Here is a 17,121-nt window from a genome sequence, read left to right on the forward strand (position 1 = left end):
TATCCCCAGAGACCATGGCGGAATTGAGGCTTATAAAACAGCGCCAAACAAAGAGAAGCACGGACAACCGAAAGAAGGGTATTTCTGTTGTCCGTCTTCGTCTTTGCTTGGCGCTGCTGTGCTAACCTCAACATCTGTGTTCAGTGAGCCCCGCAAAGCGTTCGACTGAGCTATGACGGAAGCCGGTTCTCAGGCCACGTTGTCGCCGCGTGAACGCAGACGCCGCTTCCCGACATCGAATTTAACCACGACCTCACCAACAGAAACCCACGTGCGTGAAGATCAACCTCGTGGCGTGCCTTTTTTTTCTTCTCGTCTGTGATGATTGCCACTTAAAACTTTTACTAGGTCTTGGCACACAAATAAAAAAGGTATAGTTATATAAAGTGTCTATAGCTCGAATGCTCGTTGTATCAGGTTAACTGTATCATACTGAGGATATTTTGCAGCTATACAACCAGAAGTTGCCAGATATCTGCAATGCTTTCATCTTTTAAGCTTAGCAATAATTGTGGCTCACGTGATAAACTATGTATTGCTGCGTCAGATGTTCTGCACAGAAACTTACTAACCCCACATTGTGCAAAAGGTACCATCCCACATGACAGCAACATAGTCCAAAATGTTTGTAACGCTCTTAATTGCTGATTTATTTATCGCATATCTCCAATACAAGCTTTTGATCAATGAGTTCTCATTTCATTCATTAAATAACCAAAATATCTTGACCAATTGCGACAGCCCTACCATATGCGATAAAATGTTATTATTTCTTCATATCTTACCTAATTAATGGCGCCACGAATTTCGACTATCCTTGGTACACGACCTTAAGTGTCACAGAATCCTCAGACACACTCGTAACCCGGTGCTTACGATGACCGTCCTCACCCGTTGCAAGGAATGGGCCCTCTTGGTCATTTCGTGGGCCTCATCCACGTGCGTGTTCTAGACTCTCCGGTCTTTGCCGATATCCCCCGCAGTCTCACGCCACCGGTGTGTGACTGTTTACAGTAGGCCGAAGATAATTAGGCCGCTGTGTCTTCGAGGTTCGCAGGATGGAGAAAATACGAGGCTTCTGATGGATGACGCACGACGCCACGCAATCATCAGAGTGTAATTAAACGGAAGCCTGGTACTATTGAGATGGGTGCCTTGGAAAGAACCAGCTGCGAACTGGCCTCGACGAGACAGCAAAGTACAACATTCCAGCTATTGCAAGAATGTGGAGGCAAACAAATATCTTCCCAACCTTGTAATACAACCTGGAACACCTCGATGCTGCTCCGCTGATCACTTTTTTTTTCTACGGCTTTCATTAACGAGCCGCGTGCCACGATTGCAGTTTCCAATGAGTTGGTGTTTTGATTTCGATGACGTAACGCGAGGCTCTACAGACTGCAAAGGCAGTCGCGCCAGGATGACGCGTCACCACAGTTTCCCGCCAGTCAAGTCTGCGGCGCCGACTGAGAGCGAAAGGCAGTCGACGAAGAGACGCTATCGCGGCCGCTTCCCTCTCTCTGACCCGAACTGTAGTCGATGCCAGAAGACAGGGCGGGCGTGCGATGCATCGCCAACGACAAGGGAACGTGGAGGAAGGGGCGCAACAGCGCGGAATGAGAGAAAAGCAGCAGAATAAGATGCGGAAAGACGTCGAAACGAAAATTAGAAGGCGGAAAAAAGAAACTGCGTCAAAAAAAAAAAAATTCAACTCGTGTGAGGCGCTGAATTTTTTATTCCCACTGGCCAGGAGGACTGCGACGGCGACGCTCTGCCCGCTTTTCTTTTCTTTGCAGGAGCTCTGTGCCCTCGGCCTTCGATGGCAAGGAGAGGGTGGGGCAAGTGCTCTGCGCTTTTCATGTCCCCCCCCCCCCCCCCCCCTCCTTTTTTTTTTTTGCAAAAATCCTCCACGCGTCGCAGAAAGAAAAACGGGGTAACGAAATCAAAGTAGATCTCTAGATGAGTCCGGCGCAGTGATGAGAAGCGATCGCTCTGGAGACCGCCCAGACTCTTAAACCTCCTCGCCCTGTGGCTTAGCGACTATATAAAGGTTTAACCCAGCGTCGCCACGTAGCCAGTCTGTAAGCCTGGTGGACTGGTTCAGCGCCATCCGAAATGCTGAGAGTAAGTACGGAAGGCGAAATATTAACGTTACGGTGCCGCCAAAGTATTTGTTACGAAAGTATTTGCTCTCAACCCATGGTGTGAATAGCACTTATTTGATGCAAAAAGGTCTAACAACGAAAAGCTCAAGAGAGCGGTAAAATTAAACAGATGGCGCCACGTTCAGTTTTTGCATATGAAGCTGCGATAACTGCCGCTCTCATCTTTGGCATTTATATTGACCTAAATTGCAGGCCGAAGACTCACGTCATAAGCAATGTTCTTATGCTATGCAGCCACAGCTTGAGCCGTTATAACAACCTGTTTGAAGTGTTCGCTGCAGGAGTAGTACCAGTCGACATTAAAAAAATATCTTAGGATGGGTGCGATGTGCCGCAGTATGTCCGCTTATGATAGATGTGGCCACACAGCTTTGAGAGGAAAAAATAGTGCGATGTTCGACGTGCTAAAATGTTGTACCTCTCTTTTCTGCAGCTTTCGGCCTTGCTCTTACTGTCGCTGGCATGCGCCGCCCGCGGGGCTGACTACCACAACACAGCCACCGAAACTGCGGTCCATGTCGACGCTCCTTCGGCTGTAACCACCGACCACGCGGCTTCACTGACGAGTGTGCACAACGATGTGCACGCCGTGTCCACAGGTGCAGCTGTTCTGAACACGGTCCAGGCAGCACCAGCAGCCGCTGCCGTTCAAGGGACATCGTCCGTGACAACCGTTCACACTGACCCTGTTACGACTGCAGTGCATGGTCCACCTGCACTGTCCGCTGTTTATGGTGCTCCTGCTGTAGGTGCCGCTCACACTTCCGTAGACGCTCTTTCCGCAGTGAGCAGTGTTCAATCATCAGCCACCGGTACTGCTATTCACGCCGATCCAGCGGTTACTGCGGTTCACCCTTCTGCCAACGGTGTGTCGGCTGTGAACACCGTCCAGGCTTCACCAGCTGCTGTAACAACGCTGCACAACACACCAGGAGTGTCGACGGTTGAGAATGCGGCAGCTGCCGTTCCCAAGGTGACTGATTCCGCATACCAGCAGGCTCTGGGGGTGGGGACATCTACGTCCTATCAATCTGCGCCCGCCGTCACCCCGTACCAGGCCACGCCCGGATATCCCTCATTCTATCAGCCCACACTGCCTTATGGCCCGTACTACCAACCGGATTCGGTGGTCAGTGGTGGTGTAGGATCGGCCTCAAAGGCGACCAAGTATGATCCTTACCAAACGCTGTCAGCCCAAAACGTGTATGAGCCTGCTCCTGGTATTGACGGCTATTACCAACCCGGCCCCTACGCTGGCTTCGTACCTGGCTTCGGTAGGCCATCCCCTTACTCAACGGCACCACTGTTTCCCGCCTACCCCACTTCTCCGGCTGCGAACGCATACCAGAATGGTGCTGTTGGGACGTCCATTCAAACATCTGCGCCTGTTGTAAACGACACGAAGGCTGAGAGCGACCATGGCTCTCCGGCTTTTTCTACCACATACCCAGCCACCACAGCCGTTCACACTGCACCCGCTGTCGCCGCAGCAGCCGGCACTTACCAGGCTTCTCCAGGCGTCGGCCCAATTCATGCTACCCCAGCTGTGGCCACTACTTCCACTGCTTACCAGACCGGCCCCGAAGCTGCCGCCATCCACACGGCTCTCCCAGTTGCCTCCACCACTTATCAAGGGCCTGACCCAGCCGTCAATACCGTGCACGACTATCCAGCTGTCGCCACCTACAAGACGGCGCCGGCAGTAGCTCAGGTTGCCAAAGTAGACGCGTATCAGACATCTCCAGCCGCGGCCACTGTTCACGACGCTGGCCCTGCTGCGGCGGCTTTGCACTCCGTATCGCCAGCAGTGACGACCACCACTGTTCACGAAACCGCAAATGACGTGGCCGCAGCTCATGTGGCTGCCACGGCTGGCACCTCTGCAGCTGTGCACGAAGGTGCTGCACCCGGTGTGTCGGTGGTCCACACAGCTCTACCAGCTGTGACCACCTCCACTGTTCATGACGCCGCGCCCACCGGAGTCCATTCGGCTGTACCAGCTGTCACCACTGCAGCTGTTCATGAGTCTGGTCCTGCCGTGGCCGGTGTGCACCCAGGTCAGCTCGTGGCCTCTTCGCACGAGGCGGCCACCGCCAAAGTGTCGAACGTGGAAACGTACCACGCCGCCCCTGCCCTGGCCGCAGTGCACTCCGCTTCTGCACCGGGCGGTTCCAGCGCGGTTCATGCCACCCCTGGTCTGGCCACCACGTACGGAGCTGTTCCGGCTGTGCCTGGCGAACATGGTCTCCCAGCCTTCGGGGCTTACGGACCGGCTTTCGACTACGTGCCAGCCTACGGTGTGCCCGACCTCGGCTATGGCGTAGCCGAGTTCGGCGTGGGCGTCGATCACGGGTTCCCGCACTATGGGCTCAATTACGCCTACGGCCTCGGCCCCATCGACTACAATGCACTATACCTTCGCCGCAAGAAGAAATGTAAGTTGAATGTTTTGTACGGGGGCATTGTTTCGTTTGCTGAATTCATAAATTTTAATGGAGGAGAATTACTGCGCTGAGTAATGAGGACAGAACATTTCATCATTAAATAAGCCAACACTCAAGGAGACTGGTCATAGCAATCAAGATTTTTCAGAATTGTGACTGATTTGACATCGGACAAATTGAGATTAAGAAGAGAGAAGAGCTGAGCTGAGCAAAGGTGGCAGGGGGCTTACCTTTTAGCGATACAATTTTTTTTGCCCCTGCAGAGAGCTTGAAGTGAAGCGCCTAATTCTGCAATGGCTGCATTATAAGCTCTCTAAACTATCTTAAAAGCAAACTGTCGCTCAGTGGCTGCAATAGATTTATGTCCCTGAGTGCTGGAAAACATCACCGTTGAGACTCATCAAATGGGTTATGAGAGATGCTGTAGGGGAGAATTCAGGAAAACTTTCGGTCACCACAGTTCCGTATCGTGTTTGTGAAAGCGCAGGTAAAAATGAACGACAATAGAACGGGACGGGACAAGCGCTACTCGCAACTGGGTTTTTTCAGAAACTCATTCGGTGAACTGCCCGCCTGCGCAGTCGCAGTCTGCATCGCCTGGCCCAACGTAATCGCCAAAGGCAGACCAAGTGCACTGCCAATATGCGATCAAAGGAGTGATGCCACATGTGTACATCGCTTGATAGGATAATACAGTACGCGCCAGAGCCACAAACCTTACTTGCACACAAACAGCAACAAGTTTCTGAATAGACCGAGTCGCGAGTAGCGCTTGTATTGTCCTTCGTATTCGCATGCGCTTTCAAAACACGGTATGCTATACCAACTAGCCCAGTAGATAATCTTGCTAAGCCGTATCTGTGTAATGAGTTGACATTGAACAGAACACGGGCGCAGAACGCACCCGCACCGCAGAATCGCAGAGTTTAAGCTTCTTGTCTCGTGTAGACAGTTTCTCTGAAACTCTCGGTTTACATTTCGCAAAGTTTTATGTTCTGAACGCAAAATTTTTCTTGATACCATAGATAACGTGTGTAACTGTATCAGCGTAAAGCAAGACCTTTTCATTAAACGTAACGTTATGACAACCTTTGTCAGTTGTCGGTCCTTCTAAGAACGAATCTGTCATAAATGGAAGAAGACCGGCTGTCGTTGAATGAATTGCGCAGTGCCTAACCAAGCATAGCGGGACAATATCAACAGGGTGTAATGACTTCGGTTCTTTTGTTTATTTCCAGGAACCAAAAAGGCATCATCCATCGCAACTCATTCAGTTCACATACATTTCACTTTCGAAGCCACACATCTTCACACACTCAGTTACTGCCACTTGCGAACCCAAACTCGCCCTCAAAACTACACGTGCTACACTCGGTTGATAATAAAGAGTCGCCGGACGTGTCATCCTGTGTGATTTTTTTTTTCGCAGTCCTGTTTGTTGTGTATATTACGGCATTACTGCTACTCTCCTGCGTCTGATGTCACAGGCTCTTTCTATATTTCTTGAAAATCTTTTCTAAAGTGTACTTATTAAGTACCTGGCCTTAATGATGACGCCCCAGGAAGTGTAAGCAACTGCAGTATCGGCTGCACTACGTATACATGACGCCGCTCAAGATCCCTTCTGGTGTAGCGAATAAACAGGTGGGCCATAACAGAAAAACTGTGCTGGTAGCAATAGGGGCAGTAGAAAGCATATCTCAGCCTGCACTTGTCACAACTATTGTTCGTTAACAAGGTACCCAGACAAAGCGCGGCTGAATCTGTATAAACGTAGAAACCAAGGGTAATATTGCTATTGGATTCTCAACGAGGCTGCAAATACTGAGGTTATATTGAGGAAATGTGCATATACGCAAGTGAGGTGGATATGGACTTCTTCGTGAGCTGTAGTCGAGAGGAATCAGCTCAGCCTTGCAACGGTGCCCATGTGGAAGTCGTCTTTTCGATGCGAACCTTCTTGTCGTCGAGTAAAGCGGCCTGCAGCGCCAACTTCACCGGGCGGGCCGTGGAGAGAGTGAGAGAGGACGTCTTAAGCGAAGCCTCTTTAAGAGCACCTCGTGTTTATCTAGAGCCCGATTCTTCAAGCCCAAACACCTCTCAGTGCTCAAGAAGATGCTCGTGAAAACGGCAGAGAAACTTTTCCGCGCGAAAAGTTTCTGGGGGCAATATAGAAGATAATATAGAAAGCAATACAGACAATGTAGAAAAATAAATGACGGGCGATTTAGCCTGGTTAGGCTGAAGGCAAGTCAGGTGCGCTGGCACTTCGGTTTCGGTTCGAGGCATGGTTTTCAGGGTCGAGCAAGCTTCCGGCAAAGATCGGCGAAATCGGTGTGTGGGGGCCTTAGCATTAACGCACTAAAACTGGAGGGAGCACTTAAGCTCCTCCGCTCAAAGGGCATGGGGAGGTTTATGGGTTAGTGGCCATATATGCGGAATTTGTCATTCTCTGCATTGCATTCATAGGTCGCTGTGAGTCATCGTACCACTCCTGGCGCAGGGGTACAGCGGTTAAGCGATGCGCCACTGACCTGCAATGACAGGTGCTGCCACTGGTGGTGCTTGTGCAACCCATGTGGATCTTCCCGAGAAATTCATGTCGTCATACAGACAGAGGCGAAATCGGTGAGGGAGGTTTCAGTACTAGCGCGCTAAAGAAATATCTCAGACCCGATAAGCCGACCAGTTCACTTAAAATTTTGGAAGCTCGACTAAACACGCATGTTCCATCTGCTGCAATTGATGACAGACAATTTTGTAGCGAGGCAGCGACCAAAACTTTTTCTTCGCGTAACCTCGTGCCGTTAAACTTGGTCCATGAACGTGAAAATGATATTGTGAATCTGGCTTCTGGATGCGAGAGGGAAAATGATGCTTGAGCTGACGCTGTTAAAGAAAGATTTTATTCAAGGTGGCTTCTTCATTTTGGTAGTAAGTACTGAGGAAGCGGAGAAGGCTGGTGTTAGAGGAATTCAGTCAAATATATCCCAAGAGCGTAAAGCGTCACAGTAATTGCGCCTCGGGGATGTACGCACGAAGAAATCGAAAAAGATGAGATAGCTGGCAATTTTTACACGCACTGAAAGGCAACCCTTTCTGACGATGGCGCTCTCTTAAGAAAAATCTTAGTAGCGCTCTCTTCGCAGCAGAGCGCTGCGGGCAAACCAGCGAGGTTCGCCAAAGAGCAAACGAAACGCACGTCGCAGCGAGGCTTATTGTAGACCAGGCCAAGCACGTTCGCAAACGGAACCGAACAGAAGGTCTCCAAAGGGGCACAGCACAGTGGAATAGCTGCGGCGATGCACAGAACATAATAATGAAGTCCTTGAGACAAGTACGGTGGCAAAGCAGTTGGCGCCCCTTTGCTACATGTCAGAATGTCCGGTTCCGTGCTGGAATTGCGGGCAGTGCAAGCAGTGAGGCGCCACTTATCAGGACTCTATAAGAGCAGGCGACTGGCAGAGTTTGAGCAACGTATATATACAGCTAAGAAATATTAACAGGACGGTTACGAGTGAGTCATGCGAATGTTTTCCACCGTTCAGTAGCGTGGAAGAAAGCAACAATTTCTTCTCCTTCTTCGTTGCAGTTACGTCACACGTGACGTCACTGCATGTTGGTTACTCAGCGTGGCTACTTGTTGCGCGGATGTTAACGCCGACAACGATGCCGTAAAAGACAGGTAGAGCTTGTAACAGGCAACGCTGCAAAGCAGCGCAAAGATCTGACACAAGTGAGATGGCGTGGCACACGGCATGCGGAAAACGAGGTGGAACACCCGATGTTGAGTGCGCGTGATTGAATTATGCTACGATGACTAGGGACAGTCTTGTACAAAAAAGATAGGCCGGGCGTTCTTTATTTACCTTCGGCGGTAAAAGAATCGCAGAACAAAGCTGAAGGCAATACAATGAGCCAAACGCATTGGTCAAGCCCGAAAATGAATATGAATTCACTGCTTCAGTTTTAAGTGGTAGGCCTTGTCTTGCTCTTAGACCGTACCTTCTTCTTGAAAAAAGAAAGCAAGGGAACAGTGCTATAGTTCGATAGTGAAGCCAGAGATATTTGGAGGCTAATTTAATTTTCAAATACTGAATTTCATGGTTTCGTATGTTGTATACCGAAGGGGAACAGTAACACCTAGCAACTCGTTGGTTTTACTGGCTTCATCGACGCATGGTTAAGAATGCATGGCAAGAAATGAGTGAAAAATATCTGCTTTGCATATTTGTGTTTAGTATTTATTTCATCATATAATTTAAAGATGGCTGCTTCCTTTGCCATTTTTATTACGAGTCAAGGTAAAACTGCGATCTAGTTACATGAGGACAAAACAGTCCTGTAAATCATTCTGTTCGTATCATCGGCTGTCAGATTTGGTGCCATTAAAGCGCAATTTCTTCCTCTAACTATTTTTTGTTGTTTAAGCTGCAAAATACGGGAGTGTCGCTTCCTTTGTGGTACCTTTAGGTTCGGGAGAAGAGCTCTTATGTGAACGTTGATGTGAACTATGCGAAGGGCGCTGCGAACTGCGGGAAACCTAATTTAAATGAACGAGGTAAGATTATTTCCGCGTCACGCCACGTAACGAACCCGCATCAGAATCAAGTGGAGCTTCACATGCTTCAGTGTTCGATAAAGGATAACGAAGAAGTTCCAGCAACGGTGGTCAGGCGTTCATGTAGCTGCACCATTATCATGACACGACTGCCAGAGCTGTATCACAGTGATTTAATCATTGACATTGCACGATATACCACGCCCTCATATAACCACCCAGAAACATGATAAAAGAAATCTATGCGTGGTGGGCGAAAGTTACTTTAAGAGCTTAAGCTCTGACTACTTACGTTTGCAAAAGACACGTCTGTCAGCAGTGAAAATCAAATTGACCTTCACTAACGTAACCGCAATGTATTACATAACAACAGTGGACGCGTAGCGTCTAAACTAATACCTCTACTTTGTTGCTCTTGCGAATGAAGGAAGGATGAAAAGGAAAGTGCACGGGCCTGCGCAGCCACACTCGCTGGCACGTGCAGACAGAGGAGATTTGAAAGACGTGAGAAGAGAGATCAGGTGCGTGTCGCAACAACCGCGGGCGCCGGTTGTAACAGATACCCCGCCGACCCCATATCTCTACTTTCGATCCGTTATATGTGTGCCAGCGCAGCGGCCAAAGAAATGGTACCCCCCGGGACCACCATTGGTATAAAATTTGGGGCCACTCGTTTGACGCAAAGTGTTCGAAGTGGCGTCAAATGACTTGCATGTTCCTGAGGATAAAATTATTAATCGAGATGAAGCCCAAAATATGTGTGGGATTCACAACGATGACCTTTCCACCCGAAACCGTGCATTCCGAGGACGTTCAGACGGCAATTACGGCCGAACGGTTTGTCGCGGGGGGGTTCCGGATTCCGTCAAACGATTGGCCGTGCTTCGATGCACACGTTAATAAATTTATTAACTGATACAATGAGGAAATATAGCGGATATAGCGAAGGTGGCTGTAAATCGCAATAGCGATGCGAAATACATGATGTAGTCGGTGGGGCTAAAAATCAACATGCAGACAACCAAAGTAATATTCAACAGTCTAGCAAGAGAACAGCAGTTCGCAATTGATGGCGCGGTGCTGGAAGTAGTAAGAGAATATGTCTACTTAGGGCAGGTAGTGACAGCTGATCCGGATCATGAGAGGGAAATAACTAGAAGAATAAGAGTGGGGTGGAGAGCATTTGGCAGGTTTTCTCAGATCATGAATGGCAGTTTACCAATATCCCCCAAGAGAAAAGTATACAACAGCTGTATCTTACCGGTACTCACATATGGGGCAGAAACGTGGAGGCTAACAAAGAGGGTTCAGCTTAAGTTGAGGACAACGCAGCGAGCTATGGAAAGAAAAATGATAGGTGTAACGTTAAGAGATCGGAAGTGGGCGGAGTGGGTGGGGGAACAAACGCGTGTTAATGATATCCTAATTGAAATCAAGAGGAAGAAGTGGGCTTGGGCAGGGCACGTAATGCGAAGACAAGATAACCGCTGGTCCTTAAGGGTAACGGAGTGGATTCTAAGAGAAGGCAAACGTAGCAGGGGGCAGCAGAAAGTTAGACGGATGGATGAGATCAAGAAATTTGCGGGAATACGGTGGCCGCAACTGGCGAAGGACAGGGTTAATTGGAGAAACATGGGAGAGGCCTTTGCCCTGCAGTGGGCGTAGTCAGACTGATGATGATGACGATGATGATGAGTTGGCGCTGTTTGTGTCTTAGAAGGGAAATGTTTAAGAAAAGGAAACATCCGCGGATGTTTGGATTTGGTCTTCTCCACTTTTGCTCCGATGGAAACACTTGAAGCTCCCGTAGCTAACGCTCTTAAGTCGAACAGTAAGGCAGTGTTGGCGGATAATTTTTTATTGGCAGCATCTTGACAAGTGCGCTTCAAGACTGACGTGAGGAAATCGCAAATGTGCAGTTCCTCTCCACGTAATTGCCGTCGAAATCGCAGTGAGCTTGAATTCGTGTTATAATGATGGGAGAGCGACAGGCATATTTCACAGTGCATGCTTTTTTTTATTCCACAGAAAGAGAAAAATAAAACGGGAAGCGAAATAGCAAAAAAGTGCGCCTAGCTGTATCAGTTGCACAGCAAGGACAGTAAAAACGCTTGACAAACTGAGGTCACGTGCTAACCATGTGGAAGAGGCGACACGGCCCATCGAGGGATAATTTTTCTAAGAAGAAAAAAAAGAAATGCACAGAATGACCAAGAGAAAACCGGTTGCACGAACAACCAACCGATTATCTTATTCGAAGTGTGCGCTGGCTATAGTCTTTTTTCTCGTGGAAGTACAGCATGACTTATTCTGAAAACACAGATGAATTTTCTGTGAAGTGCTTTATTCTTCGTTCTATATAAGAGTGCCATTTTTTAGGTGTAATGCGTTCTGTGAGAACGCCGCAAAGTGCTGCTAATGTCCGGGATTCATTTTTGTCGCCTTAATGCGCTAGTGAATAAAGGGTCGTTTAAGCAACAGGAAAGGTAAATTGAGATCAGACATAACTTCACCAGCGAGAGAACGAGACACCAGGAGAAGAAGAACACAGGACAACGCTGGACTAACAACTGAAGTTGAATCGAGGAACGGCCAACGAAGGTCACCAGAAGACGCATGCGTATCAGACACACTGAACAAAACAAACAAATATATAAGTGGCAGATCACCGAGGAGTGGTTACACGTAAATTGAGATCTTTCCGAAGGTCGCATCGCAGACTGCGCTATGCGAGCGAACGCGAGGGACGAAGAAAGGCGAGTGTGAGATGCGGCGCCTCCAAGTCGCACGCGCTGTGATGCATTCAGAACGCGTACAGCTTTTGCCAACCAATGCCGGTCACACTCGCTGACAGAAAGCGAGGGAAGGACACGCCGCATCGCGGATGTGTGTCAAAAGAAGCAGCTGCTAAAAAACAAACACACGCTCTCCACGCGAACCCGCACGTCTGGAAAGGAACTCGAAAGGGCCGCAAAAGTGTCGCAGCCTGAGCATGTCTACTGCAGAGGCGTGTTTACTATGCAGGACGTCGCCTCATCGAGGCATGTGCGGGGACTTAATTATTGTGCGAATTAATTCGGCGAAGCCTCCTGAAAAAAGAAAAGAAGGAAGAGATTGGTCGCGCAAATGCTGTAAATCTTGTTGGGTGGACGGTAAGTTGTCCGCCCCTACTATCTGCTACTGTCCTTTTTATTTCTTTTGTGCACATCATTCATTAATTTACTTCTTACAAGATACTGGAAGACAATGCCTAAGTATAGGAAGACAATTAAGAACTAATACAGCATAAGAATAGGAAAAACTAAGCTGCCCAAAACATACTAACGCATTTGGCAACACAACAAAGGTAGGATAGGCGCGCAAGATTTTTATGATGTCAGTATAAACTGAAGCCGTCACTTGAAAAATCCATTTATTGTTGCTACAGGAGATAAGCTTTCGGCATACCTTAGATACTCTACTTCAGCACCTCTAAAGACAGGCGCGGACAGATAGCTAAACTATTCCTGCCACTTTATATGCTGATATATTTTCGATCACACATATATATTAGCCTAATAATATTAGGCTTGAGAGTTAATACTTGTTACTACTAGACTCCTAGAGTCTACATCTTTCGAGCGACTGAAAGCTGACGACGGAAGCATCTTTTGGGGCTGAATCGGTGGTAGGCACTAGATTCCTGCTTTGGTCACCATTCGTCATTCCTGCTTTCGTCAAAACCACCCGCTTTCTCCTGTGCTTTTGGAAGTGCACATTTTCAAAGCCACGCTCGGAAAAATAAACTCAGCCTCTGTATAGGAAACCGATTATTTTTATTGCTATTGTAGTATCAACACGTTACAGATAACTGTTTCTATTACAATTTTTATGTTTTCGGTGAAAACTAAAGTTTACTAGCGCTTCTGTGTGTTCTGAATTACAAATATAAAATAAGAAAAGTTAAACCAAAACCCTGTCAATGTTGCCTGAGTGACTGGAGCCTTGTCAAGCTGCTGCTGTTCAGATTTCTCTTGAAGTAAGACATGATGTTAGGCTAGTCGATAGTGATTGCCAAAGAAAGAAAAAAAACTGCGCGAAGACGACGGTAGAGGAAGAGGCACAATCTGCGCTTTGTGTGTGCGTCTTTGTTACCCTTCTTGTCCCGCTGTCTTCGCGCAGTTTTTTTTTTTGGCAATCAGACTTCTCTTCTGTTCTCTTTTATTGCCATGTATTCCTTTTGTGGTGAAAATAAAATTTGTCGATTGATTAATTGATTGATTGAAGTGGATTTTAGCGCCAAATGATCCACCATTTCTTCAGGGTATTCTGAAGTTCGACTCCGCGTTGCAGAGAAGATAACCGCACCGAGATCGGAAGAAGTGCTCCCGCGGAGCTGGAGCCTGCATCCGAAAGAAACAGGCGAACCACGACGATGCGACCCGGGAGTTTGACAGTGAATTCAACGTCAACCCGCAATAATTTCTGCACGTTCTTCTGCGATATATTGTCAAAGATGGTGCGAACTTCAGTGACAACCACACGCGTGACCACCTCTATTATCAGTGACATTAGAGCGAGGCAAGGTTAAGCGCACAGGTATGTGGTAGCATAGTATATGGTAGCATGTCTGGTGGTTGCTGGGTAGGGCTTTGACGGGACGACGCAGGAAGGCCATCTTCCATCAATACGCACATGTCATGTGACCCATGGCTGTTTTGTTGGTTTCGCGCCGAGATTCAGATGGAGAGCGACAGCCATTGAACGGCGGGTCGACGTTACAGTGCAGAAAACTTCCAACCTAATCCACACGGGGAGAAGAAGAACACAGGACAACGCTGGACAATCCAGCGTTGTCCTGTCTTCTTCTTCTCCTCGTGTCTCATTCTTTCGCTGCTGAAATTATGTCTAATTTACACCAAATAGCCCACATGGGTACCTTGTTACTTTACTGCGTGAAATACAGCAGGGTATTCTTTTAAGCAGTCGGTGCCACCTCGTCGCGCTGCTCTTAATTGAGCCCCAATAAAAGATCGTCTATTGCTCCTCGAGACTGTCATTTGCGCTTGTAAATACGTGGATGCTCCTGCGTTACCCAAAAGAGCTTGAACAGTTCTGGGTCTGTGTTGCGAGACCGCTCTACAGATGAGATCTCTCCAAAAGCCCAGCTCCTATTTGTCGCCGCCGGCGCCACCCTCCTGCCTATTGGCCGCCGGCAGACGGCGACTAATAGGAGGAGAAAAGATTCGGTGGCGAGCAAAAGGAGGGGGATTTTAGAGGGATCCCATCTGTAGAGCGGCCCTGTAATGCGGCCCCTGGTGAGGTGGGCTCCCCCTGGAGGCCATGTATTGCACCTCAGGCTGTGTAAGTAACGCCCGGACCCGAACACCTACTCGTAAGTGGAGAGACGGCGGACTTTCAGAAATGGGAGCTGACACGGAAGGCCGAAGACGGAAAGGTCAAAATGTCACCGCATAATGAATCTCATGCTTTAAAAAAGCGCTGACTCTTCCTGTCGAGCCAAGAGACCGCGAGAGCCGCACCGTACGCCATTGCAAACAACTTCGTAGGACAACGCAGACGTGCGAGTAGACAGAACACTACACTTCTGGTCGGCCTGCTCAGCTTCCGAAACCAGCTCACATATGACTGAGAAACATGTCGAGTATATAGGATACTTGACAACACAAAATCAACAAAGGGCAAGTGATAAGACGCCTCAGCCGGCTAGACAACTTTCAGACAAAAAATTGACTGTGGTTTGACCAATGGCCATCCGGAGTAGAATTGCGGAAGCAACCGTGCCGTAATCGCAGCGGCGGCGACACCTCTGAGTTACCCGCGTAGCGGAGGACTCGGCGGTGGCAGCAGCGCCGCAGCTGTGCGCCATATGACGTCACTCGTCCTTGAGAATGCATTGCTGGCGCAGCGGCGACGGCACCTCTCAGTCACCCGCGCAGCGGAGGAGCCAGAGGCGGCTCCGCGGATCTCAGACGTCACTCGTTCCTCGCGCACGCGCAGTTGGGGCTCGCCGAGGCTCCGCCAAATCGCTGACACCTAGCGTAGTGTTGCTTCCGCAACAAAAGGCTCATCTGGGCTGGTGCATGTCATCGGTGGCATAACATATCTGTTGGGTGCAGGTTCCCTTAAGCTTCCTTTTTTTCTGGCCACAGAAGTTCTCCATCAGGGCAGTGGGAGGGCAAATAGACACTTTACTCCGAAGAGAGAAAGGACTTTATACCCCGAGAAGGGAAACCGCAGTCACGGGCTGTCGGAAATAGCCATCACATAAAAAAATTGGTGTGGTCTAGCTCTGGTAAACCTGGTTGGTTGCGAAAGCAATAGAAGCAGTAGAGCAACTAGATTCAGAGATAGACTCTTCTTCAGTGACTTCCATGGCGAGACTCCTCGAGGAGCGCGGCACGACCGGCTCCTTCTGGCTGTGGTGTAAAGAGCAAGCTGACGTCACGCGTCGCCATAGCAACGGAGAGGCTGATGTCTCACCATCTATTAGGCGCGGCGGCGGCTCCTCGAGGAGCAAGGGGGTCCACGGACCAGGCGACGAGCGGTCAGACGTGGCGTAGTATTGCTTTCGCAATAAAAGGAGACTGCTGCGAGCCACCTGATGTTTAGCTCTCCTCGGAAGTTAAAAAGCGAAACAAAATTGGAGAAATAGAAAGGCGGGAGGACGAGAGTGGAATGTTGTGCTTTTCACGTCTCCCACGAACTGCGCAACATGACGTTGCCGGCCTCCTGCGACATGACACACACCCACTAGGGGCGACTGACCAGCGTATTGTGACGCGCACCAAAGAAAATGATTGCAGTGATTTGGCAGCGCCTGCAAAGTTTGAGAAAGAAAGCAAGTGCTTCCCCTCCCTCTTGTTCTTTCGCAGTGCCAGTGGGCGCATTTCTTTTTCAGTCCCGGCCTGTCTGGGACTACTTGCGGACTCGAGTCCGGTATTCGTTTTTCTCGGCCAGCCCGAAAGCTCCGCCCACCAGTCAGAAAGCTGCCCGCATCGCCATAGCAACGCGTTGGGCTGCGGAGAAGGAAGCAGACGACAGCTGCGCGCCGCGCTGCCAGCCATATTGAGTTAGACTCTGTGTGCATTTTGCGTACGTTTCGTGTTCCTGGAGGACGATATCGTGCGTTAAACCTTCACATGAGCTCCGTAGCTGCTCTCTGAGCCATCGTAAGACTTTTTGTTCTTGCATCTTCGTTCTATTCTCGTGAAATCCACCACAAAAGGACGCGCGTTCGGAGCTGCGAGCGCGTATTGTTTGCTCTTGTCGTCAAGTCGTTCTTGTTCACTTGTTTTGCGACATGCTGTCTGCGTTCTTACCTGAAAGCATCGCAGGTGAACCACTCGTATACTAGAGCAGCTATAGCACTTGTTGTCAACGTTTTTGCGAAGGCTTTCGTCTATTTGCCTATCCGCAACGAGTTGGGCTACTATGTGCGAACTTTGCCGCAAGCAATAGCGGCGAGCATACCCCTGAAGCTCATTTATGTAATGCACCTACGCTAAGCTGACAGTATGGTCTGCAAATCGACTCGGTATCATGATCGAGCTCACGGCGTTGCTTCGGCGTCGTGGTGGCCATGGTTTGCGTCGTCTGCTAGCAGATAACAGCGCCCTGGTACGGTAACCGAGGGGGGGCCCGGCTCTGGCGGCGAGTCCGCAAGCAGCTCCTGGCAATTAAGTAGGTCATGTCACCATGACGCTGTTTCCTGTCAGAGCGGAAGCCGAGACCGGTCAGCAAGTGTCCGGGACTGAAAAAACGAATATGCCCAGTGGTAATACCGAAAGCTGTTGGGTGGCTCATTCACTACGCTCGTTTTTCCTTTGTTGGCAGTATTTTTCCTCACAGTTTTTGTCTGGCACATTGCGTGTGAGTAACAAAACTATACTCAGACACCAACAACACCGAAGCCAATCGCTATGCTGTGATGCCCACTTGCTGTGCTCCG

The 17,121-nt window shown here is 49.1% G+C and overlaps 1 protein-coding gene across 1 annotated transcript; it reads left to right on the forward strand.

Moving 5' to 3' along the window:
• The first annotated feature begins 877 nt into the window (after positions 1-877).
• Positions 878-6,088, forward strand: LOC149359224 (uncharacterized). Its single transcript, XM_089567619.1, has 4 exons — positions 878-924; positions 1,797-1,833; positions 2,599-4,600; positions 6,039-6,088. Exons 1-4 carry the CDS (start codon positions 878-880, stop codon positions 6,086-6,088), a joined length of 2,136 nt encoding a protein of 711 aa, XP_089423745.1.
• Positions 6,089-17,121: the final 11,033 nt, after the last annotated feature.

This window comes from Amblyomma mixtum, chromosome 2, assembly GCF_055824585.1.
Source record: "Amblyomma mixtum isolate Tamu chromosome 2, ASM5582458v1, whole genome shotgun sequence".
NCBI classification, from domain to species: Eukaryota; Metazoa; Arthropoda; class Arachnida; order Ixodida; family Ixodidae; genus Amblyomma; species Amblyomma mixtum.